The sequence below is a fragment of the Pleurotus ostreatus genome (genome assembly GCF_014466165.1).
Source record: "Pleurotus ostreatus strain PC9 chromosome Unknown scaffold_5, whole genome shotgun sequence".
NCBI classification, from domain to species: Eukaryota; Fungi; Basidiomycota; class Agaricomycetes; order Agaricales; family Pleurotaceae; genus Pleurotus; species Pleurotus ostreatus.
Window position 1 is genome coordinate 1,480,432 of NW_023503160.1, and position 22,899 is coordinate 1,503,330.

General features: G+C 50.2%; 10 protein-coding genes across 10 annotated transcripts; 6 read left to right on the forward strand and 4 right to left on the reverse strand.

Moving 5' to 3' along the window:
* Nucleotides 1–111: 111 nt before the first annotated feature.
* Nucleotides 112–4,321, forward strand: PC9H_007511 (uncharacterized protein; the record flags this gene model as incomplete). Its single annotated transcript, XM_036777042.1, has 11 exons — nucleotides 112–807; nucleotides 863–1,596; nucleotides 1,649–1,892; nucleotides 1,943–2,257; nucleotides 2,309–2,623; nucleotides 2,678–2,903; nucleotides 2,959–3,075; nucleotides 3,124–3,494; nucleotides 3,549–3,756; nucleotides 3,804–4,141; nucleotides 4,196–4,321. The coding sequence occupies 11 exons, from the start codon at nucleotides 112–114 to the stop codon at nucleotides 4,319–4,321; spliced, it is 3,690 nt and encodes a 1,229-aa protein (XP_036630662.1).
* Nucleotides 4,322–4,377: 56 nt separating this feature from the next.
* Nucleotides 4,378–5,375, reverse strand: PC9H_007512 (uncharacterized protein; the record flags this gene model as incomplete). Its single annotated transcript, XM_036777043.1, has 5 exons — nucleotides 4,378–4,753; nucleotides 4,818–4,933; nucleotides 4,995–5,053; nucleotides 5,108–5,264; nucleotides 5,319–5,375. 5 exons carry the CDS (start codon nucleotides 5,373–5,375, stop codon nucleotides 4,378–4,380), a joined length of 765 nt encoding a protein of 254 aa, XP_036630663.1.
* Nucleotides 5,376–5,626: 251 nt separating this feature from the next.
* MON1_2 (Vacuolar fusion protein mon1) lies at nucleotides 5,627–7,788 on the forward strand (the record flags this gene model as incomplete). Its single annotated transcript, XM_036777044.1, has 12 exons — nucleotides 5,627–5,834; nucleotides 5,886–5,945; nucleotides 5,993–6,056; nucleotides 6,106–6,289; nucleotides 6,342–6,456; nucleotides 6,510–6,652; nucleotides 6,702–6,783; nucleotides 6,832–6,977; nucleotides 7,107–7,187; nucleotides 7,239–7,423; nucleotides 7,477–7,588; nucleotides 7,648–7,788. The coding sequence occupies 12 exons, from the start codon at nucleotides 5,627–5,629 to the stop codon at nucleotides 7,786–7,788; spliced, it is 1,521 nt and encodes a 506-aa protein (XP_036630664.1).
* Nucleotides 7,789–7,887: 99 nt separating this feature from the next.
* On the forward strand, nucleotides 7,888–10,052 carry PC9H_007514 (uncharacterized protein; the record flags this gene model as incomplete). Its single annotated transcript, XM_036777045.1, has 8 exons — nucleotides 7,888–8,017; nucleotides 8,181–8,280; nucleotides 8,337–8,559; nucleotides 8,613–8,775; nucleotides 8,826–8,892; nucleotides 8,995–9,416; nucleotides 9,633–9,891; nucleotides 10,004–10,052. The coding sequence occupies 8 exons, from the start codon at nucleotides 7,888–7,890 to the stop codon at nucleotides 10,050–10,052; spliced, it is 1,413 nt and encodes a 470-aa protein (XP_036630665.1).
* Nucleotides 10,053–10,236: 184 nt separating this feature from the next.
* On the forward strand, nucleotides 10,237–11,831 carry PC9H_007515 (uncharacterized protein; the record flags this gene model as incomplete). Its single annotated transcript, XM_036777046.1, has 5 exons — nucleotides 10,237–10,315; nucleotides 10,364–10,712; nucleotides 10,769–11,132; nucleotides 11,183–11,606; nucleotides 11,662–11,831. 5 exons carry the CDS (start codon nucleotides 10,237–10,239, stop codon nucleotides 11,829–11,831), a joined length of 1,386 nt encoding a protein of 461 aa, XP_036630666.1.
* A 60-nt stretch (nucleotides 11,832–11,891) lies between these two features.
* On the reverse strand, nucleotides 11,892–12,996 carry PC9H_007516 (uncharacterized protein; the record flags this gene model as incomplete). Its single annotated transcript, XM_036777047.1, has 3 exons — nucleotides 11,892–12,624; nucleotides 12,678–12,901; nucleotides 12,961–12,996. 3 exons carry the CDS (start codon nucleotides 12,994–12,996, stop codon nucleotides 11,892–11,894), a joined length of 993 nt encoding a protein of 330 aa, XP_036630667.1.
* Nucleotides 12,997–13,269: 273 nt separating this feature from the next.
* SPT23 (SPT3 Dosage dependent suppressor of Ty-induced promoter mutations-like protein) lies at nucleotides 13,270–17,096 on the reverse strand (the record flags this gene model as incomplete). Its single annotated transcript, XM_036777048.1, has 8 exons — nucleotides 13,270–13,367; nucleotides 13,420–13,461; nucleotides 13,515–14,902; nucleotides 14,958–16,123; nucleotides 16,176–16,276; nucleotides 16,327–16,526; nucleotides 16,577–16,786; nucleotides 16,840–17,096. 8 exons carry the CDS (start codon nucleotides 17,094–17,096, stop codon nucleotides 13,270–13,272), a joined length of 3,462 nt encoding a protein of 1,153 aa, XP_036630668.1.
* A 245-nt stretch (nucleotides 17,097–17,341) lies between these two features.
* On the forward strand, nucleotides 17,342–19,567 carry PC9H_007518 (uncharacterized protein; the record flags this gene model as incomplete). Its single annotated transcript, XM_036777049.1, has 6 exons — nucleotides 17,342–17,398; nucleotides 17,463–17,521; nucleotides 17,571–17,649; nucleotides 17,703–19,191; nucleotides 19,241–19,323; nucleotides 19,379–19,567. The coding sequence occupies 6 exons, from the start codon at nucleotides 17,342–17,344 to the stop codon at nucleotides 19,565–19,567; spliced, it is 1,956 nt and encodes a 651-aa protein (XP_036630669.1).
* A 117-nt stretch (nucleotides 19,568–19,684) lies between these two features.
* Nucleotides 19,685–20,440, reverse strand: PC9H_007519 (uncharacterized protein; the record flags this gene model as incomplete). Its single annotated transcript, XM_036777050.1, has 2 exons — nucleotides 19,685–20,118; nucleotides 20,170–20,440. The coding sequence occupies 2 exons, from the start codon at nucleotides 20,438–20,440 to the stop codon at nucleotides 19,685–19,687; spliced, it is 705 nt and encodes a 234-aa protein (XP_036630670.1).
* A 144-nt stretch (nucleotides 20,441–20,584) lies between these two features.
* GYP1 (GTPase-activating protein) lies at nucleotides 20,585–22,689 on the forward strand (the record flags this gene model as incomplete). The annotated part of the gene is made up of 9 exons (XM_036777051.1): nucleotides 20,585–21,155; nucleotides 21,201–21,389; nucleotides 21,440–21,510; nucleotides 21,562–21,756; nucleotides 21,822–21,936; nucleotides 21,989–22,171; nucleotides 22,224–22,351; nucleotides 22,409–22,504; nucleotides 22,558–22,689. The coding sequence occupies 9 exons, from the start codon at nucleotides 20,585–20,587 to the stop codon at nucleotides 22,687–22,689; spliced, it is 1,680 nt and encodes a 559-aa protein (XP_036630671.1).
* Nucleotides 22,690–22,899: the final 210 nt, after the last annotated feature.

The window sequence follows — 22,899 nt, forward strand, 5'->3', positions numbered from 1 at the left end:
GAAGTGCCGTCATGCCAAGCGTGGACGGATACGGCAATCAGAATATTTTATGGGCGCTTATTGATACTTGAATAGATCACTCTTCACTGAAAACTCCTTCGACTGGACGAGATGGAGACGGCTCTTTCCAAAATACGGCATCACACAGGATCTTCGCTACCATATCAAAAGACACCAGCCACCCTCCTTGTTGCTCTTGAATCAGCCCTTGACGAGCAGAAAGCTGAACGAACGCCCACGGCCTATTTTGCAGGCCTCCTCACGACTCTCGAGAGCACTCTGCAGAAGAATGATCGCAACGTCGGTGAAGGGGATGTTCTCCCCGCCGAACTATATCTACTCGCACTTGTTGCGCCATTTGTCCCGACACCAGTGATCAGGACGAATCTCGAGACGATCTTGACTTTGACTTCACCCTTGTTCCCATTGCTTTCCTCACATGCACCCCCTCTAAGATCACAGCTGTCGCTTTACCAAGTTGTCTTTACGGCTCTTGATCGTTCGCAGCTAGAAGTCGACGGTGTTCGCCAAGCCTTTGCTTCGATCCTCCAGCTATGTCTAGATCCACGACCCAAAGTCCGCAAAAAGAGTGCTGAGGTCGTACAACAAGTTCTCCAAAATCCCCCGGCCCCATTGCTACGACATACTTATGCCGAGCGTGTCGCAGACTGGGTGCAAAGCATATTGACTCAAGTCAGCAACGATCCTATCCCAAAAAACAAATCCGCCAAGACACATGTATCCAGTGAGACAGCTATACACATCCTCACTTTCCTAAGGCCCATCCTGCCGCATCTCCCAGCCACAGTATGTTGTTTCACTAGCTACGGTCTTATGCTTCTCTCATTTCGCGTGTACTTAGTCATTACCTGCCATCACCTCAAATCTATTGACCTTACCGCGACTCGGGAACCCATACTTATCCCAGTCGGCTTACTCTATTCTTGCTGATTTATTCTCTGCGGCAATACAAGACTCGTCAAGTGGCGTCGATCAAAAAATCCCTGATGTCCTTAAAGTCGTAATTTCTTCCCCTCCTGTCGTATCGGACGTTACTCTTGCGCCAGCCTGGCTATCCGTAGTCGGAAACTGCATGCATTCGTTTAGTACTCTTGATCCTGTGGCTGCGGCTGCTGAAGTCGGCAAGGTCTGGAAAAAGACATGGACGTATCTGGAGGCCAAAGAACCAGCAACCAGGCAGGCAGCCGTTGAATGTCTGGAATTATTATCGCACAGCTTTTCTCCGATTTTTTTTCACGAAGCAACGAGAGACCCATCTTCAAAATGCACTCTTAATCAGATCATCGCCCAAACCGCTAAAGCACTAGATACTCTGGCCTTCGCTCGGTCGATGCCTGAACTAATGGCCGTCATATCTATTCTTATCACAAGTCTGCGGCACAGAGATTCGTCAACTTCACCAACCGCTGCCGAAATACTGCTGTTGCCGATAGTTGTGAAGGTCGGAGAGTTGAGAACACAGAGGGGGTTCGAGTACAAAGAAGCTGCCGACAGTACCCTGTCCACCGCGATGAGAGTGTTAGGTCCTCATGTAATACTACAAATTCTTCCCTTGAACCTTGAACCTGACGACCGGTAAGCATTTACAAACCACAGGCGTCATTCATTTGCTCACCTGTATATCTAGTCAAGCCGGCCGAGAGCCCAGGGCTTACATCCTTCCTCTTCTCGCACAACCCCACCCATCACCTCTTGGGCATTTTGTCTCTTATTTTGTCCCTTTAAGCGAGCGGATGTTCGACCTCCAACAAAAGGCAGAGACTGAGGGACGCCAATCCGAAGCCAAAGTATGGAGTGTCTTGGTTTCCCAGATTTGGAGTGGATTGGCCGGATATTGTCATGCCAGCGTCGACCTTCCCCAGGCAAGTGAAGTGCAATGGTAATTCTCTCACCGTTTGCTCATTAATTCACCTTCTTCTAGGCCTTGACCCCCGCCTTTTCCCAACTGCTCTCCCAGCTACTTTACAGCCAGCCAGAGCTCCGCCCATCGATTCTCAGGGCTTTGAAAGTTATCATTGACTCGAACGTCGTGGCAGCCGCCTCGGACAAGCCGTCCAGTGCCGATGGGAGCATCATCATCACTGCAGCAGAGGCCGCAGCGAATGTGTCATTCCTTCGCGCTCAGGTCGAGAGTTGGCTTGCAGTGCTATTCAACGTCTTTGGCAGTGTAGACCCAGATGTTCGCGGGATGGTGGGAGACGTGATCAGCGCTTGGACTTCTATCGCGGATGAGCAGGTAAATACTCTCTGCTTTTTGACCGGATAATTCATTGAAGGGAGAATACAGCAAATTACTCAAGCATACGCTAAAGTTATCCAGCTCCTCACAACCAATCTCCGATCGGCTCAAGCAAATGTCACGACGATGACCGAAGACATACTCGTTCTCCTACTCCCTTACCTTTCGCCGGTGGACAGTGCTGCCCTCTTCGAGTTTTGCTTATCCCCCGATGTCATTGGCGCCAGAGACAATGGGGTCCAGAAACGCGGATACAAAATTCTTGCTAGATTGACTGATCGTGGAAAGTTCCCCGTCAATGCAGAGGATGTGCTTCAACGACTTGATGCAGTCTCTGATAAATTGACATCTGCCGCGAAGAAGGTAGCCTGCCATCAGTTTAAATAATCATGCTCATACTAATGTTTTTTTTGTAAGGATCGCTTTATGCTGTTGATCGCACTCGTGCAAGTGATTCGTCCCGAGTTGCTTCATTTGATACCTTCCTTCATCCCGGAAGCCGTATTGGGCACTAAAGAACCGTCTGAAAAGGCCAGGGAGGCGGCCTTCGACCTCATTGTGAAGATGGGTAATAAGATGAACAGCGGTGGCCTTGTCAAGCGAGGTATGATGGAAGGAATGGACGAGGACACTGCGACAGAAGGTGAAACTGGCCTCTGCTCCTCGCAACAACGAAGTTGACATTCTACTTTTTTCAGCGAAGGCAAGTGTAGACGAGTTCATTACCATGATGGCTGGGGGGTTGGCTGGCGCTACTCCTCATACCATTAGCGCGACCATTACAGCAATTTCACGATTGGTGTTTGAATTCAAAGGTTAACTTTGTCAGTGGTTTTGTGTAAATCGTGCTTATTTATGCCCAGATGCGATATCACCCAATATCCACACCGAGATTCTATCCACTATCCTCGTCTTCCTCACCTCAGCCAACCGGGAAATCGTGAAGTCTGCGCTTGGTTATGTGAAACTCGCGATACACACTCTCCCTGTGGATTTGGTTCGGCCGCACCTGAAAGATCTCGTGCATCAACTACTCGCATGGTCGCACGACCATAAGAACCACTTCAAGGTCAAAGTCAGGCATATCTTTGAACGGATGATCAGGCGCTTTGGTTGGGATGCTGTGTACGCTTGTGCAGAAGGGGAAGATTCGTCTAAGGTCCTTCTCAATATCAAGAAGAGGAAGGACAGGGCCAAAAAAAAGAGAGCTAACAAAGACCAAGAAGAGGACGGGGTATGTGTCTCTTCGAGTACTCATGTGTTTTCGCTTTCCTCACCTACGGAATAGCTACCAACAAGCGCCAAACCTGTCACAGGCACTGCATTCGAGGATGTACTTTACGGAAGCGAGAGTGAGTTGTCTGACAGTGACGAAGAAGACGCTGGTCCTCGTCAGTCTGGCAAGACAAAGGCGAAGACATTGCGAGGCGCCCAACTGCGAGTCGACGACGACGAACCTATGGATCTACTATCTGGGGCCGCGTCGCGGATAACCAGTTGAGTGTTTTTCCCTCTATAATTCCTGTTGCTGACCTGACGTTAGACACACAAAATAAAAGGCGGCGTCAGCCTGGGCATGAAGCATCTCTCTTCAACACTGACGATGCTGGCAAACTCGTGATCGAATCAAGCGATGACGAGGCAGCCAACGATCAACAGGGAGACGATGTTGTAGGCACGGCTTACCACGAAAGCCTGACCTCAGTCGACGGCTTCACTCGGGGACCGAAAGGTCAGGTCAAGTTCAACAAAGACACCAAGAAGCGTCGAAGAGAAGCCGACGAAAGAGATCAGGATGTCGAGATGGCCGACCCAGAGGCTAAGCCGCCAAAGAACAAGAAAAAGACTGACGTTCGACCAGGACAGGAGTTCAAAGCGAAGGCAAGTGTTTTGCGCCGCTTTACTACGTTCTCTGATCCAAGTATCGTTCAACAGAAAGCTGGCGGTGATGTCAAGAAAGACGGGGTGGATCCTTACGCCTACCTTAGTTTGTCCCAGGCCGCAAAGAAAGGTCAGCGCGGCCGAACCAGCATTGGTATCGCTGGAAAGCGAACAAAATAATTTACCCTCCGTGGTCTATCATGTTGGAAATGATATCTTGCACATCTATTGTTGTATTAACCATACAATGTTTGATCATGAGGCCCTCCAAAGAGCCCCTGCTTCCAGCTACTTGGCTCCTGCCACTCTGAAATTCGCGTGTCGACATCGAGTATTTTAGCTATAGCCGAAGCAAGCATCCGAGCATCCGCTCTGTTGTCCCCTTCGAGCACAAATTGCAATAAGGCGCAAACGGGAATGGACCATGATGTCGGAATCGACGATAATATTCGTCGAGTCAACCCGCCGCCAGGAATGAAGGGAATTGGTTCCTTCTCCGAAATGGCATCAGATGAAGAGGCATACGAGGGGATGTGGAACTGGGTGATGCGAGAAAGAGGCTCGCTAGTGAATGCCGGCGCGTGGGTTGGACAAATATGGTAAAGCGGTATCCTAAAGGACGATGCATTGAGACAATGGACAATGGATGAAGAAGGTGGATCAGTCTGTTGCGTACATCATTTGGCTGTCTGTGCGGTTGGATAAATCAACGCCAGACAAGAATAGTGTCGACTGGACACCAGATGCTTGTACAAAAGCAAGAAGCTCATCGACGAAATCTTGTTTTCTAGACTGGGTGTTTGAGTTCAGGTAAGCATACTGGGGTCATAACTGTGCCCACTATGATACCTACCTTCAGTGCAGGAGATCGTTGCTGGATCACAGCAACATTTAAGTCATCGCGTCCGAATACTAAGTTGTTGGACAGCTTAGTTTCTAGTATATATACCGTAGAAATCCACGAACACTCAAAGGGGGTAGTTATTCCTTCTTGGCCTTCATCGCGGGCTCCAACTGCAGGAATAAAATACTGTGGATCGAATATGCCTACCAGTTGCAAGGAGAGTGACGCGATCAAGATGTCAGCGGCGAGTTGGGGGAGGTTTGCGGTAGACACCACAGGCTACACATCGAGCGTTGTAAGTAGGAAATCAAGTAGATTGCAGGCGGAACGAACGATGAGGAGATTCTTGCCCTTCAGGGTGTAATTGGGTGCCGTTGAATGGAAAAACATGATAGCCTCTGTTGAATCTTGATCAGTTTACTGCCTGCGTAAGCGCCCGAATCTACACCTCTCCCCGATTCTTAGGCGCGCAATAACTCATGCACACTCCTCGTTCACGTACACCGTCCAGGGCCAGTACACCTGCCTTAAACCGATCCGGATCCTCTAGAATAGTCATCCCTACACTCCGGCACGCATCTTCGAAAGCTACTTTGACTCCAACCACGATTAGCAATGATAACTCTCCGCCTAGCCGACAAATGCTGGACAGCGCCGCGTCTTCTGTCCTCGATCTCGACATGACCGAGGGTATTCTCCTCCAAGAAGCTGAAACCGATGCTGATGCTGCGGAGGGGGAAGAAGTTAACGTCATGGGGAGCCTGAACACGACTGCAGGGCATGAAGACTCCAAGCAGTCGCTTAGGGACCAGCTTAGGAAGACCTTGAATCGTAAGCAGTCGATGCAAGGTGCGTGCATGGCCTCAGGGTGCATACAACGGTGTGAACATTTAAGGCTAGACCTCCCTTCTCCCCGAACCAAGGTGAAGCCTGTGATGGATGATATACCTTATGAACCTAGTGAGTGTTGAGCAGTGTTGAGCGTCAGTTATTCATAAGTCATTCAGCGCAAAGCTTCGGCGAGAGGGAATACTTCGTCCTAACAGACGCAGGAAAGCCTGTTTTTGTGAGGTATACCCTAGCCATACGTGGCTACTTGCGGTCACTGATTACTATCCAGTCGCTCAGGGGGAGAGGACTCTCTGGCCTCTATTATTGGCATCATGCAAGCACTTGTATCTGTTTTCATCGACGACGGCGATAAGCTGCGCTGTATAAATACCAAGACATCACGAATCACCTTCCTCATCCGTTCACCATTGTATTATGTTTGCTATTCCAATTGGGGCGAACCCGAATCAGTCGTGCGTGCATCACGCGCCCCCAGCATCCTAGTGCTTACACCAATGAAGAAAGACGCGCTCTCATCTGGAATACCTTCACCTGCAAATCATCAGCATAGTCACCGCGTCACATCTACGCAAACTCTTCGAAAGAAGGGGTAATTTCGATTTACGGCGTCTATTAGATGGTGAGTTTCAATCGCGTTGAAGACCTAGTGGCAGAATTAATCTGCCGCTGAAGGTGCTGAATCCTTCTTGACTTCTATTCTCGAACGACTGCAAGGCGATATCGCGATGAATACTTCATCACTTTTCTGCTTAAAGCTGGATCCTGCGTTGAGGAAGCGGGCAGCAGACTGTCTGATACCCACCAACAAGATGAAGGTAAAGCCCCATGTAGTATTTGCATCTACCTGGACTCACCACCTCGTAGGATGTCCTCTATGTATTTCTAGTTGCGAACGGTCGCGTTGTCACACTAATACGACCGAGGAAACATTCAATACACCCAGCCGGTATGTCCTATCCCTTGTTGCATTCACAAAAAAACTCACACCGACTAGACATACACATATTACTCAATACCATATACAATCCATCTATTCTACACTCCCCTGCCTCTACGTCGTGTATCCCTATCTGTCTACCCAAGTTCAATCCTTCAGGCTTCATGAACGCTTATATCTCCTTCCTCCGGAAGCCTGAAGGTGTCCCAACCTCTACGGACGCCCCCAGCAACAGCACAGTGTCTTCTAGGCCCCATTCTCCCGAGCTTCCGGCTGGTGATCATGTACCGGCGCCAGTACTATTTCCGTCTACCGACAGCTCTGATCGCGAGGACCCGACGCTGGCGCTTGTCTGCCTCAACGGGGTCGGCGAGTTCGATACGATCAAGGGATGGTGTGAATCAGTTTCGCAGGTAGGCCGATGATGTAGGCGCATTCTTTGATTATTGAAACTGTTGCCTTAGAAACTGGACAACGAGGGGATATCGGACGCTATCATATCAGACCTCCAGAGTAGGAAGACGGAGTACTCTGTGGCGGAGCTTGGTATTCCCGGGCTTCGACATTTTGTGTACAAGTCTAGAGGTCAAGTCCAGGTCACAATTCCTTCATTTGATGACCCATACGATAGCCCAACCGAGAAGAGAAGGTGTGTCCCATCCCTTACCTGAGTGATTCGCTCATAGTTGTGCGGACATTCAGGTTACTCACGCTATATCAAACACTGCACGACGCCATTCATGCGAAGTCTGGCCAGGGTGGTATGCTGAAGTTGCAATATATCAAGACTGAGAAAGAAAGCGTTCTCGGCTGGGTGCATCATATTTCCCGTTGTTGTTGTCGTCGCGTGCATAGCTAACTAATTATGCATAGATCACGCAACCGTTTGAGCTCTACATCACCTTATCTCCGATGTTACCGAAGAGTGCTGCTGTTGGGGCAGCGAACTCCGTCGTGCGGTGGGTAAAGAAAGAGGAGGGTCGACTGTTTCTGAGAGATGCACCGGTATTTTGATTCTTTTCTCTCATTTTCCCGCCGCATTGTACCCGATGCTACTCTGTGCAATCCACTCATGCAGTGTTGCGGACCCGATCAGTGAGACGGATATCAAGTATGAGACCGCGTGGGACTGACGTTGGCGGGATAAACACGATCACGGCTATTGTAAGCTTCCTCAGCGTCACCATCGCTGTCACGACGCCGATTGGCGAAGCCATCAACTTGGTCCTCGGTCACACCATCGGTATGCTCCCATATCTCCTCTCCTCTGATTGGCTCGTTAGACTACTATATGAACTGCCATCGTTGCTTCTGTTCGCCTTCCCGACCCCCTTCCCCAACCCCCAACTTCCCACTTGCGATGTCAAGGCAATTACTCGATACGCCTGCTAAACATCCCTTCTCAGTTACGGGCCTCGCTGATAGAGCTTGGAACCGAATTCGCGAAGCAGCGTTCAACACGGGGTGGACACCAATGACTAGGCTTGCAGAGATGGCCCTCGTGTCGTGCGTAGAATTGTCTGAAAGCGCTGCGCGCGACTTGACCTGCATCCACTTTCTAGGCTCATGGAGCGTATAACAGTGGGGGAACTTAGGGTCTTGACGCTCTCCAATGTCTATGAGTTTCGTGGCTCTCATTCGGACGAACAATCCCCGCTAAAGGCTGAGCTTCGTGTCGTGAATGATGTTTTCTGGGTGCGACTATGTACTATGGGAGATCTTGGCTTTGCAGAGGCGTATATGTATGGGGATGTTGAGTGTGATGACCTAGTGTCTCTTTTCATGGTATGGAGGTCTGTATACGTCTGCGTAGCCTCGCTTCACTCATACAACTATAGATATTTCTAGAAAATCGCGAAAATCTCTCCAACCTAGACTCTAGACTTTCCTACCTATTCACGTTGCCTCAACGGCTAACATCGTACCGATTCTTGAACACGATTGGGAATTCTCGATCGAATATCTCGGCCCATTACGACATATCAAATGATATGTTCACTGGTAAAGCATCTGTCATCTCGAGAGTTTCAGTCTCTGACGCGGCCTTCTAGGTTTCTTATCAGAGGACTTGACTTACAGTTGTGGAATTTTCGAAGATCTAGACGGAGATCACAGAAAGTTCGGTAACCAGACCCAGTGGAGCGGTGGTCAGGGCTTGAAGCGCATACAGCGTAGCGAGCGCGTCAACAGGGACGATGGGAACGTCACTGCTAGCATAAGCGGAAAGGACGAGCTTTACGAGGCTCAAATACGGAAACTTCGACATATCTTCGAGAAAGCTCGCATTCTCCCTGGTCACCGTGTTCTGGAAATAGGGTCAGGTTGGGGCTCTATGGCCATGTTCATTGCGCAAAATTCCCCAGATACAACCGTAGATACGATCACTCTTTCTATTCAACAACAGGAGCTAGCGATCCAAAGGATAAAAGAAGCTGGGCTGGAAGATAGAATTCGTGTCCATTTGATGGACTACAGGAACATGCCGGCTGAATGGGAAGGGGCATTCGACCGAGTCATCAGCATAGAAATGATCGAAGCCGTAGGGTTTGAATTCCTAGAAAAATACTGGAGCGTCGTTGACTGGGCCCTGAAACGAAAAGGCGGCGTCGGCGTCGTCCAGGCGATCACCATACCAGAAGCAAGTGAGTACCCTTCTTACGGTCGAGTGTACGACCGATTAAATGAATATCACGCAGGATTTCAGCGATATCTTCAAGAAATAGATTTTATTAGAAAATGGGTAATGCATTTACCACCTTGAAAGCTCTACATCCTCACTCAGACCCGCGTGTCTTGCAATTTATAGAGTAATCGTGTTCCGCTCTTTTGGTGGTCTAATACTGACGCTCTTTGTATAGTTTTTCCCGGAGGTATCCTACCGACACTGTCGCTTCTCTTCCAAACAATGGAGAAGGGATCAGGGGGGCGTCTCATTGTTGATTCGGTATCCAACATTGGTCCTCACTATGCACGCACCCTCAGAGAATGGAGGCAAAGGTTTCTGGCAAACTTTGAAGACGTAGTAGTCCCTGCGTTGAAGAAAGAGTACCCTGACGTGATGACAGGTCGGAGTGGTAGGTCAGAAATCGAAGTATTCAAGAGGAAATGGCTATGTGAGTCTCTCATAGGTCCTTCTACTTTATGCTTACTTGTGGCCCACGCAAACTAGATTATTAGTGAGTCTAATACTGGGATTCAAATATATTCTCTGGCTAATTCGTTTACACAGTTGCTACTGCGAAGCAGGTTTCACATCGCGCACATTGGGAGGTATGTAAATAACCACAAAAATAAACAAACCTCGCCGTAACGTCCGAACAGATCATATCCTCACGTTTACGCGAGAGGGATGCAGGGAATATGGTTGCGATGTATACTCCTAATCACCCCCTATAATATGTATGAGAGTCACGGTGTCCCAATTTTACTTCTTGGTTTGCTCCAACAAGCCGCATTAACTTCATGGTGCAGTTGTTTCGGGGCAATTTCGTACATAGCCCTCAGATCGATGAAGTTCTGGTTCTAGAAGATCACCTTCTAGGTAGAACGCTCAGGCTAAATCAATTACTCGTCTCATGATCCCGTCTAGCTGTCGATGATTTGGGGTACATAGCCCATTTCGAGGAGGCGAACTCCCAGGAATCCGTACGACTGCGGTTGCAGCACACGCAGGTAGAGGTGACCCAGCTTCAACCTGGAAGCTTCTTCCTGCCTACCTTCTACGATCTCCATCTCCATGCGCCTCAATTCTTATACCAAGGAGTAGGACTGCATCTTCCGCTGATGCAATGGCTCGACGACTATGCATACAAGGCGGAGGAACGGCTTGATTCTGACCCAATACTGGCGGAGAACGTATACAAGCAACTTGCCACCCATCTCATAGCCAACGGCACAGGTGCTGTTCTCCTTTTTGGCACCATTAAGTCAGAAACCAAGTAAGTTTCCTTGATTTATCCTAGTAATTCGCGGAGTCTTTCTAACGTACAAAAAGTATTATACTCGCTCGTGCGATGCAGAATTTAGGCATTCGCGGGTTCGTCGGAAAGCTATCAATGGACATCTCATCACGCCCTACCTATGTCGAGGCAAGCGTGGAAGCATCGCTATCATCTATTGCATCCTTCATAGATGAGTGCAAGAATCTAGTCAAGCATTTACCCGCCCATGAGCGGTTTATCGAGCCTGTAATCACACCACGATTTATCCCCACTTGTTCCGATGCTCTCCTTCGTGGTCTCGGTCATCTGGCAGCCCAGAAGGATGTCCGCGTGCAGAGCCATCTTGCGGAATCCTTGGACGAAGTAGAATGGGTTAAAGGACAGAGAGGCGAAGACGATATTAATATATTCGACAAGGTACCGATCCATTGCGGACACCTATTGTTGAAACTGAACATCGGTACTAGCACGGCCTGCTTACTCCACGGGCGGTACATGCACACTGCACGTTCCTGCCCACGTTATCCTTAATGCATCTAGCCACAAGAGGCACATCGATTGCGCATTGTCCTCTTTCTAATGCGTACTTCTCGGCTCAGCCGTTTAGGTTGCGGGAGAGTATACGACAAGGCGTTAAGGTTGGACTGGGTACCGATATCGCGGGTGGATATACCCTTGATATGATGGACGCCATGCGAAATTCAGTCACAGTTTCGAAGATGAGGGAGGGATCGAGAATACTCTCTGAGGATGATACCACCGCCGAGAGCAAGCTTGATATCGATTGGAAGACGGCTCTCTACCTAGCTACTAGAGGGGGAGCAATCGCTCTGGGAATGGCACATGGCTCGGGAACGTTCCAGGTGGGAGCTCCATTTGATGCTCAACAAAGTGAGTGCATGTTCTATGCCAATTATTGATGAAGGCTCAGAGTCATCAACCATAGTACAAGTGCTGGTCTGTGCTGGTCAAACTGGTGTCGGAGGAATTACCTTTTTTGACTGGGAAAATTTGCCAGCCAGTGGTTTGACCATGGAAGTTCTTGAGAAGTGGTGGTGTATAGGCGATCATCGTAATCGCTGCGCTGTATGGACCCAAGGTGTAAAACGATCATGATTTCCGTCAAATAAATACCGTGCAATATAACAACCCGATGAGGGAATCTTCAATTGAAAACTAGAGCTCCTCCTTGCGAAGTTCGTCCCAACCTGGCAGGCCCACCACGATGGGTAAATCGTTCCAGAACGCTTCCCGCAGTGCATCGGTGTCTCGACGGAAGCTAAGCCGACAGGCGATGCAAACGGAAGGATCGTCATTCACCAATTGAATGGCTTGTCGCATAAAATGTAGCGGGCTTGTCCTTACCATCCAGGACTTGGATAGGCGTGAGGACAAGCGTATGAAGCCCTTTTTACATGACTTCGGATCAAGTTGGTTCTCGCAGCCATGACCAGGTTGTTGGCTGCATGTTGTCTTCGTAAACTCGAGGATCAAGTTGATACGGGATTGAAACACAAGTGTGTAGTCTTTCAAATCTTGAGCATCGAGCGTAGATGAAGGTCGAGACGGATGGTCGACCATAAGCTTGGCATGGTCTGCCTTCAACAATTCTGTCAGAGGGTACAAGGAGAGGAAGTAAAGCGCGGATGGGATGACAAGCCGAATGTTGACCTCTCGGGCTAGATTGAGAACGTGTAGTGGATGAACGTAGGGGTAGCTGAAGCCGTTGACAGGTGGGTTGCGAAGAGCTTTCTCCACCATTTCATCGTGTGTTTGCAGTGTATAAGGCCAAGTCTGAGTAAGGAACCGGACGGCCTCTTTACGCAGGTGGGAAATAAAGTATTTTGAGGAGAGACGGATTATTCCAGCCACATAATAGAAGTCCTCAAGGGAATTCTCTGAAAAAGAACTACGGATTGAAATCGAAGGAGCACTAGCACGAGAGGAGACTACACTACTCACGGGCCATCATAGATTGCCTTCACCAGACGTGATAACTCAACCGAATTATCATACATGGGCACGACTTGGCAGCCTTCGACTGAGTCGGTAAGGGCGTTGGGCTGCGGGAGCTCGAACATTCCCTTGAATATCTCAGAATATCGAGATACCACGCCCCGGTGAATCTTGAACGCGGTTTGTTGGTCCTCTGTTACGAGTATAATGTTCCCGTCATCGAACCAGGGCTGGAGGAAAAATATATTGCTTAATTTCGACCTGTTAATATTTGTGAGTACACACTGACATCTCCTTTCTCCCCAAGCAATGCTGAACTTGTCATGTCTTCTTGTACTTGTCTTTTCTCCAAAGTTGTGGACAGGATGCTTCAAGTCGACCCTCACGTTCAATGTCAATGATGGCCGCCGTTGATGTCCGTTATGTAAGGACAGACGTGTATCAACGGTTTAATCAATCAGTCAATTACTCTACACTACTTACTGCTACTGAATTCCGCGGTTATATGTACCTACTTGCAACAAAAGTACAGAAAAAACAAACGTTCACCATAAAAGATACGACAAAAATGTAGAATATAAAATAAAAAGGCCCCAATCTATGAGGTTATTAGGTGGCCACTTCGTATAGGGAGTGTCGACTTCAAAAAGCGGAAGGTGAACTGGAGGATAGTATATAAGAGATAAAGAGAACCAACTGCAAAGATTTCGTCAGTAGGTCGTTCAGATAACAAAGAAATGCCACGTACAGAGCAGAACCGGTAGCCAGAATGAGAACAACATCCGATCATCTGAGATGCATCTAGTCAGTAATGCTGCAGGGTCGTAAATTTCAGCCACCTACGTTTCTTCTGAATCTTCTGCGTTTGTTTGGTCGACGGCCGATAGGCATAGGCGTCTATATCTTCATCAAGCACGGGCGCCTGCGAGTATTCTACTCGTCTCGACGATGTTCTAATATCAGAAGACGAGCTAGTATGAGGCGTCGCCGAAGATTGGGCTTCTTCGCTAGCGTCCAGAGATGGAGTCAAAGGGGTGTCCTCAGCCGTGGATTCTGCTCTGGGCGTATATTGAGGAGGAGGGAGTTCCTCTTGCGATGGCCGTTGTGCCGATGCCAGCGACAACAATTTCTCCCATGTTGCTTTCAATTCCATAGCGGCCCCAACAGCGCCGGCTTCCTTCTTCTTTTGTTCACCTTCAGAGACTTCAGTGGCGGCATTGTCACCTCCCAGGAACGACGGCCATCCAGCCAAAGGAATGAACACCGGGAATACAACTGGAATTTGCGGAAGGGCACCCCATGGAACGGCTGGCATCCCAGGTAGGTGGGGTACATTAGGTATCATCCCCTGAGCCGTAGGAATTTGGGCGAGCGTCCGCTGAATCATGCTGATAAAGGAAGCGGCTTGCTTCTCGTCAACATTGACGTCCGTCTTGAGCTTTTCCTCGACCTTGGGTGGATCTGGAGGCGGCTCTGGGGCTGACTTCTCTCCCGAAGCCCTAGGTTTCCGACGCGATCGACGATGATGAGAACGGCGGGTAACAACAGCTCGCTCATCGGGCTCAGAATCCTCCTCGGCATCGCCCCATTGCGATTCTCCATCGTCGTCACCGTCAGTATAATACTCCTGGTCAGACGAGCTTTGAGCTACCGCCGGAGAGGGGGGAAGGATGCCGTCGAAGAAGCCGGGACGGGCAGTTTCCAAAGGAGACTTGCCAGAAGCGTCAACTACCTCGATGTCGGCCCCGGATTCGATAAGCAGGCGTGCGCACGCTTCCGAAGAGCTGATCGTCGCTAGGTGCAGTGGAGTGCAGCCATTTCGATCGCGGCTGTCGAGATCAGCCCCTCGAGCGATTAAGAACCGGACGAGGTGCTCAAACCCGAGGAAAGCCGCCAAGTGCAGCAGACCTTGGCCACTGCTGTTTCTGTGAGAGATAACAGAGGGCGTAGATAAGACGTCCGGCGCCGATTCTTCTTCCAATGAGGTGTCGAGGATCAGCAAGAAGTCGATGATAAGGGCTTCAAAGTTCTCGCCCTCCGTGGCTCGGGCAACCAGCAGTGGTCGAAGATCGTGATGCAATGAAGCAATGTGCATCATGTTGGATGCCATGTTGTGTTGTTGCTGCGATGGATCGTTTCCTGCGTTCCCAACAATACGCATGGCGACATTCTTCGCGTCTTCTATCTTGCCCGTCATCTTTAACCCGACAACTTGGAGAGCTAATTCCATCCTGGGTCAATATAGTCAGTACAGCCGCAGAAGAACGAAGTATCACGAATTCTTACAGTGCACGGTCTGAGTCATCAGAATACGTGAAAAGCGATAGCGGCGAGGCGGTTGGATCAGAGGACTTGGGGATTCCATCGAACCACACGGCGACGACGCCAGCGGTGGCTCTGGGGGGAAGGATACAGACAAGCGTGTTGTCGCTCCACCTCTGAGTAGAGCTTGCTACCACATCGCCGAAGACGCAATTCAGTTGCATGTTCGGGTGAAAATTGATACCTAACACGGTAACTTCGATTCCACCGTGGGTTGGGCCGCTATTGGGGATTAGACGATGTATTGTGGGCACAGGAAGAGATATCGATTGGTTTGAGCCAAATAGAAGGAGGGAAAGCGACTGTGGGTGGGCGATGTGCGGCTGTGAAGGAGCGGCTAGCGAGTTGGGCAGGGTGTCCATTTGCTGCTGGAATGACTGGGTGACAGCAGTAAGCAGCGACAAGTCCATTGTCCGGTCTTCAGGCGTGACCATGGTATCTGACGACGATTCAGACTCTTGAGATGAGTGTTGTAAGAGAGGTAAGTCGAGGGGGGGCTGCAACGAGGCAAGCTGGCCATCACGCGAAGGGGGGGTCGGTGATCGGGTCAGTGGTAAAGTCGAGGTAGAATTCGCAGGTGATGGCACGCTTGATTCACTGCCACCACGGAGTCCCTTGTTGCGTTTGCCTCGCGAGTCGTATGGTTTTGCGCGCTTTGCCAATCCACTCACGACAGGATCCTTCGACCGCCTAGAAGGTGCCCGGGACTCAATGGGCGATACCTCACCGACCACCCCATTCCCTTGGGTCCAGTCATAGTCCGTGTTATATCCAGTTGGGACCAAATCAGGCCCTGACTTCCCACCGTGATTCAAGGAGCCAGCGGTGGTCTTATGATCATCCGTTATCATTATTGGCCTGGTGGTCCCAGTGCCCACGATCCTTCCCAAGTGATCCACCATGGTGAAATGGACGAGGAAGCCGACTTTCTCACGATGATGCCGACAATAGCATGTTATGCGAAGGGGAAGGACGACGGAGCCGGCAGAGAAGTCGAGTACCTCAGCACAGTTGAATTGTATAATACTAGTGGTATCTTCTCGATGCTTGTGCTTGGCGGCAGAGGGGGGTGAGTCGGAGTCCGAGCGAGGGCGCACCCGCGCGGCTAATTTCTTAGCTACCCGCTTTGCCTAGAATGCGTTAGCATAAGAATTATGATGCAGTAGCGGACATCATTCGTACTTCACGAGCTTGACAACTTGAGCAGCTAAGAACCTTACTATGTGGAGGTGACGCGCAGGAAACGCTGGCAGAAAGATATAGGATATCCTCTTGTTCTGGGTCTAGATAACGGTTTGTGAAAACACAAAGGTAAGACGGACATGTTACACACCTATCTTCCCTTGCTTCCGCGTCCGCTTCTTCGTCGCTGTTCCCGCGGGTAGTTGGAGCCATTTCCATGAGCCAACGCGGTTGTACGCCCTTGGGTCGGCAGAGGAGCTGGTGTCTGCTAACTCTACGGAGACGCGCACTTGAGTCTCTACTCGGGATTTCGTCCCTCCTTCAGGAATGCTTGGAATCATGATGGGGAGACTGCGGAGGATATAAGCACTACAGATATATTGGGGCAAGTGAATGCATACTTGAAGCAGGATTCTTTGGGGGGATGCACGACTTTCTGATTGGATGGAAACGGGTCTCTATGGAGTAATCGTGTTACGGGAGGAGGAATCGGTTTAGTCGGCCTGTTGTTGCCCGTAGTAATGGGTGAAAGCGAATTGGACGGTGGGGCCGACGAAGCTATTGGGGAGGTCGCGGCGTGGTACGCTGAGATAACGCTCACAGCTGTCGGCCTATCAGAGCATAAGTGAATCAGCTCGGGTCACAAAGGATCGACCTAGCGTACTCTTCAAATGCGTGTCGCTCCAGCAAATCGTCTAGGCGAAGCATGGCATCGTCCTCATGTTTGGTGTTGGTATCATTGATTGCATTCATGTTGACATCGAATTCAGAGCCTACGGATATGCCCTTTCCGTTTGAGAACCACGATGCTAAGTCGAGGTCATTTTGCAGTACGATCGGGTCGACATTGTCTGATGCTTCTGGAGTATGAGGTGAAGGTGAACGGGAAGAAGATGGAACAGCATTCGAGAAGGAGGCCATGTCGAAAGAACGGCGGAGAGTTGGCGCAAAAGCCGCAGGAAAAGCCTGAACCTGGTGGGCTCCTGTAGGGTGAGTGAGGACTGTGGTAAAGTAACTGTGAAGGTGACTGAAAGGTGATGTGAGGGTTCCTCGAGTTTGGTTTTGTTTATTTCAGACGCCAATCGCCTTGGCCACCGAAGCTAGAGACTCTACCCGCAACTAAGACTCTACGCCCGAATCACTCACTGTCTCACTCTCTCTTCACCATGAAGCGCGGCGCAGAGCGGCAACTAGCCAAAGACGACACTGAGGAGGATCTTGAAGTGTGTTTCTACTGGCCCATTCACGTATATTCATCACATTCTGACTTGCCACCCCATCGTGTAGGATTCCAATCCGGGCCAGGGATTCAGGAAGGCAGATGATTCTACCTTGGCTGCCCGACCGTTCGTCGACGCTTGCTATCTATATGGACTAATCCTCATGCACCCTTAGTATCCGTGGCTTACCACGACGCTCCATGGCGAGCACTCCAACTGGTTCACCCGTCGCGAATGGCGCGTCAAATTCAGATGTACGGCGTCTTCTTGCCACTTGGCACCCGCCGTATATTAACGGACCACATAGGAACCATCTACCCCCAAGTTGGGTGCATTCTCCGGCTTCGGTTCACCACTGGCCAAGTCGCAGTCCTTCACATTTACGCCTCCACCAACTTCACCGTCTTCGAATCCTATCCCTCCGTCGTCGCAGTCATTCAATCTGGGTTTTTCTTCATCATCTACACTATTTTCTGGTTCACCCTTCTCTACTTCATCCTCCACACCGACAGCGGCCCCCTCAGCCTCATCAGCTACTAAAACTTTCGTGTCCTTACTAGGACCCCCAGCATCAACATCTTCAGGCAGTAGCTCGAAACCAGTTCCTCCTGCCCAACCTTTATTCTCGTCTAAACCTGCATCTGACCCCGCCGCAGAAACAGCTGCAGCTGACTCAGCCGCCTCCAAGTATTACGCTGCTCTACGTGGGATTAACGTGGCCTTCCTATCCGCTCTGACCCAAGCTGTCGACGAAGACCCCTTCGTTGATATCGCGGATATATTGGATCAATACACTAATTTGCGGGTTAGTGTACAAAAAGATTACGATTCAGCAACCAAACCGAAGCCGCCACCCGCACCAGCAGCATCTTCAATAGCCATGCCCACCCCTCCCACCTCATTCTTTGGGTTCGGTAGCTCTACTCCAAGTCCTGCGAGCTCGTCTACCACTACACCCTTGGGCGTCGGCTTCGTGCCCGACATCAAAGCGGCTTCGAGTCGTCCAAGCGCTGGAGGTTTCACTTTCCCTCCAACTGTAGCCACCGCCGCCAGCTCAAAGGCATCAGACGACGCGGGCGTACAGCTGAAGCCCACCCTGGAGTCATCGGGCAGTTCTAATGCGGGGTCAATATCTCTCTTTGGCACTGGCTCTACATCCAAATCGGCAACTTCCCTCTTCGGCACCACACAGTCTAATCCTTTCGACCTTCCTAAGTCAGATTCAAACAAGAATTTTACCTTCGGTGCACCTCCTAAGGCGGATACTGCTAAAGTAACCACAAGTTTATTTGGTCAGCCTTCGTCGTCTTCAACCAGCCTCTTTGGATCTTCCAGTGCCTCGACTGCCTCCTTAGTCAGTAGCTCAAATCCCTTCGGTGCTCCTTCAGCCGGGGCGAGTAAATTTGGAGGGTTCGGAGGGTTTGGCAAGCCTGCGGGCGCGGGTGGGAGCCTAGGAAACCCCGTTGGGTTCGGGTTCGGGAGCCCCCCAACTACGCCAGATCTCGGAAGCTCAAGCAGCACGACGAGTAACTTCTTCGCGCAGCCGAAAGTTGAGGAAAAGAAGACTGAAAGTGGGGTTGAAGAAAGTAGCCAGGAGAGTGCTGCAGGCGAAGGTGGAGGCGGGGAGAGTCCCTCTGACCCGAGTAACTTGATCGCAAGCAAGAATCCTCATGATGAGGAAGGGGAGGGCGAGGAGGATGAAGAGACAGTACATGCAATCAAGCTGAAAGCGTACAGATTGACCAAGAAAGACCCCAAAGACGGCGGAGGTAGTGCATGGAGTGAACTTGGCTATGGTGCGTGGACAACATAAGTTCCTCGTCGCTTGTCTGACGTTCATTTCAGGCGTTCTTCGAGTCAAGACCCACAAGGAGTCGGGAGCGCGCCGACTCCTACTACGCAACAGTAGCACTGGTAAAATTAACATTGTGTGTCGTCGTCTCTCCCCTTCGGTCTTTGATGCGGTGGCTAACTTTGCTGTAGAATTTCAACTTATATACGGGTCTCAAACCCTCACTAACAAAGCGAACGATCATGTTTGTTGGACATGATCAAGGAGCTTCTGTCACTTATAATGTTCGCTTGCAGACGGAAGAGCAAGCGAAGGAGCTGAAAGATGTGCTCGACAGGGAGATAGCCTTCGTGAAGGCCAAAACTGGGTCCGATTCGTGATACCTTGCTGTATGTTGTCAATACATGCGTCTCGCCCTGTTGTTTCCAAAGGCACCGAACATAAGAAGGGCGACATCTAAATAACCATGTGGCGGTATGTATTTTTGGTATCAGCTCTCATTTCCCCCTGTGCTTTTTAAAGGATTCTTGGATTCCTAGCCCCGCTTTAATGTCTTCCATGCACTTCGAATCTATTGCTTTCCCCTTCGAAGCTAGGTCCACAACTTCTTGTCCCAGGTCAACTGGCACACATACAACGCCATCTTCATCCGCAATTATCCAGTCCCCGGGCTTGACTTGTATGGCTGGGAAACTGTACGCGCTAGCATCACCGTCAGCACCCTGAGGCGCGATAGTGAGCGGTATGTTGATTTGCGAGGGCCGTGTAAATGGGGATTGGCCAAGGGTCGAATGGGAGCGGGCGAACACAGGGAACTGCAGAGCGCGATGCTCGCCGATATCTCTGCATCTCCCAGAAATTACGACTCCCTTGGCTGATCGTGCTTGGGCCCCTGCAGTCATGAGGCCTCCCCAGACCGCGCTCTTCACCCCTTCGCATGATTAGCTCTAGTAATGCGGAGGAAGAGTGGAAGGTGACGAACGAGGCGGGGCGTCTATGACAATTATGGAACCTTCAGGCGCAGTGTCGACGAAGTGCTTCTCCAGCTTGGGGGCCGTCTTATCGGACGCAAGCACCATTTGGACTGTATAAGCTGGGCCACATATTCTGATATCTGAGCTCGCGGCTGGGGAAACCATGTTGATATCTGGTATATAACCCCCGTGCGGGATGCCTAGCTTGATGAGAGCATCCGATATTTCGCAGGAAGAAAATGCTGCGAGGCGCGAGACCAGAGAGCGGGCTGCAGACATGGTTCAAGAGACGATCAGGAAATGGGACACCGTCTCCGTTGCATGGAGATCTTATCTAATCTCCATAATGAAAGTTCATCTTTCCCACGCAGTCGAACACTGAGTGCACTAGCAGTCCCGAGTGCTGAATCTCTCCCCGCATTCATGACCGCTAGACCGCCTCCCGCTCGTCCCCATATTGGTATCAACCCGCATACCAGCTTCTCGGGCTCAGGTAACGCTTCGACAGAATGGGGAGAAGATGATGCTTGGGACAGTGGATCAGACTCGGAATCGCCTCGACATTCCTCCCTCGCTTACTCGTACAATCGCATTCAAGCGACACCCGCGAAGCCCGTACCGCGCCCACCACTTGATCAGTCATCTTCGGCGCTTGCGTTCTCCTTCACCCACATAAGTGCACCGAATCCAAGTTCCTATCCGCCGCGCAACGGAATACCTGAGGAAAGGAGTGCGTCGTCTGGTGCATGGACGATAGTGAGGACTTCGCATGAGCGGAAGGGAAGCAAATTAGACATAGACGAGGCGGACATGAAGAGATCAGTTGAGGATGCTAGTCAGCGTGACGGGCAAGGCGATGGGGACATAGAGGGTGACATGATTTTGGGCGATCTCGAGGCTGATTCGGTACCGGACCTTGCTGCTGTCGAGGTGCACCACAAGTCCAGGACGGACAAGGGCACCATTCGCTCTGATTCTGAGCAAGTTTACAAAGGTATAGTTGGTGCAATACCGCCCATCATCTTCTAAAGATATTCAGATCCATTGCATGGCATTCGACATCGATCTTCACGAAAACCAAAGCCATCACCTCCACCACCGCAACATAAAAAACAGGATTCTAATGGCTCTGCAGAACGATCGGAGAAGCTTATGCGTGAACGCTCTATTCGTACGAACAGGCGGCATAAATTCGTTGACTGCCTGACCAGCCGGGATGTTAACGTCGGTAAGTGTAAACCGTACGTCTTAGACGTATACCCTCTGACATCTATCAAGTTGAACTGCGCAAACTTGCTTGGGCAGGAATACCCGAGGACCTTCGCCCAGTCGCGTGGCAGCTATTACTGGTATGTTCAGCACATGCCGATTTACATCAGGTACTAATGTACTCTTTGCAGGGATACCTCCCATTGCCCACACCGACGCGTCAGGCTACGCTGGAGCGGAAGCGAGAGGAGTATAAGTCTCTTGTGGAGCTGGCGTTTGCGAGGGATCGCGAAGGGCTCGACCAGCAGATATGGCATCAAATAGAAATCGACGTGCCACGAACGCGTCCGGGTGTCAGACTATGGATGCACGCAGCCACTCAACGGGTACGTTCATCTTAACTCCTGCGGGTGAATCGTACCTATCTTGACTACTAAGTCCTAAATTAAAGAGTCTTGAACGGATTCTCTACGTTTGGGCTATTCGCCATCCAGCAAGCGGGTATGTGCAAGGCATCAACGACCTAGTCACTCCCTTCTTCCAGGTATTTCTCTCGGCATACATAGGTACAGTCGACCTCTTTCCTGTCTATGCATCCTTTACTGACACCTGCGGCAGACTCTGATCCCGAAGAATTCGACCCATCCCTACTTCCTCCGTATATCCTTGAGGCGATAGAAGCCGACTCTTTCTGGTGTCTTTCCCGCTTGCTCGATGGAATACAAGACAACTACATATTCGCCCAACCTGGCATTCAAAGAAGCGTCCGGCGGATGGCAGAGCTTGTTGCCAGGATAGACGGTCAGCCAAATATATAACGAACGATAGATATGGTGCTCACGAATTCAAATAGCACCCCTCGCAGCACACTTAGAATCCCAGAATGTTGAATTTATGCAATTCGCGTTTCGGTGGATGAACTGCCTACTTATGCGAGAAATCAGCGTGCAAAACACTATTCGAATGTGGGATACATACTTGGTGTGTCTTTTCGCTGCTCTCGCTCGTTCACTCATTTGTGTACTTCCGTGTTTTCAGGCTGAGGGCCCAGACGCCTTCTCCCAGTTCCATCTCTATGTTTGCTCTGCGTTCCTAGTGAAATGGAGCGAAAAGCTACGGCAAATGGACTTCCAGGTTAGTCTGACTTCCAGGCATTAGAAAGCATTCGCTTACGAGTTCACTTCTAGGGCATCATCATGTTCCTGCAGTCTCTACCAACCCAAGATTGGGGAGACCACGAGATCGAAATGCTCCTCAGCGAAGCGTTCGTTCTCAACTCGATATGGCAGAACGCCCAAAGTCATTTCAATGGCAAATGACCTGCACAAATACATACATCTCCTCCCAAGTTTTCGTTGTTTTATCAGTCCTGCAATACTCTGTATCATGTAACTTATCAGGCAGCATGTAGCCGTTGTATGAAGATAATCCTCTGGAAGACGGAAATGTGTGCTACTGATACAACAGACGTCATGACAAAGTAAAGCACAGCAAAAAGGTCCCAGTATATATACCTACTGCAGTTGCTA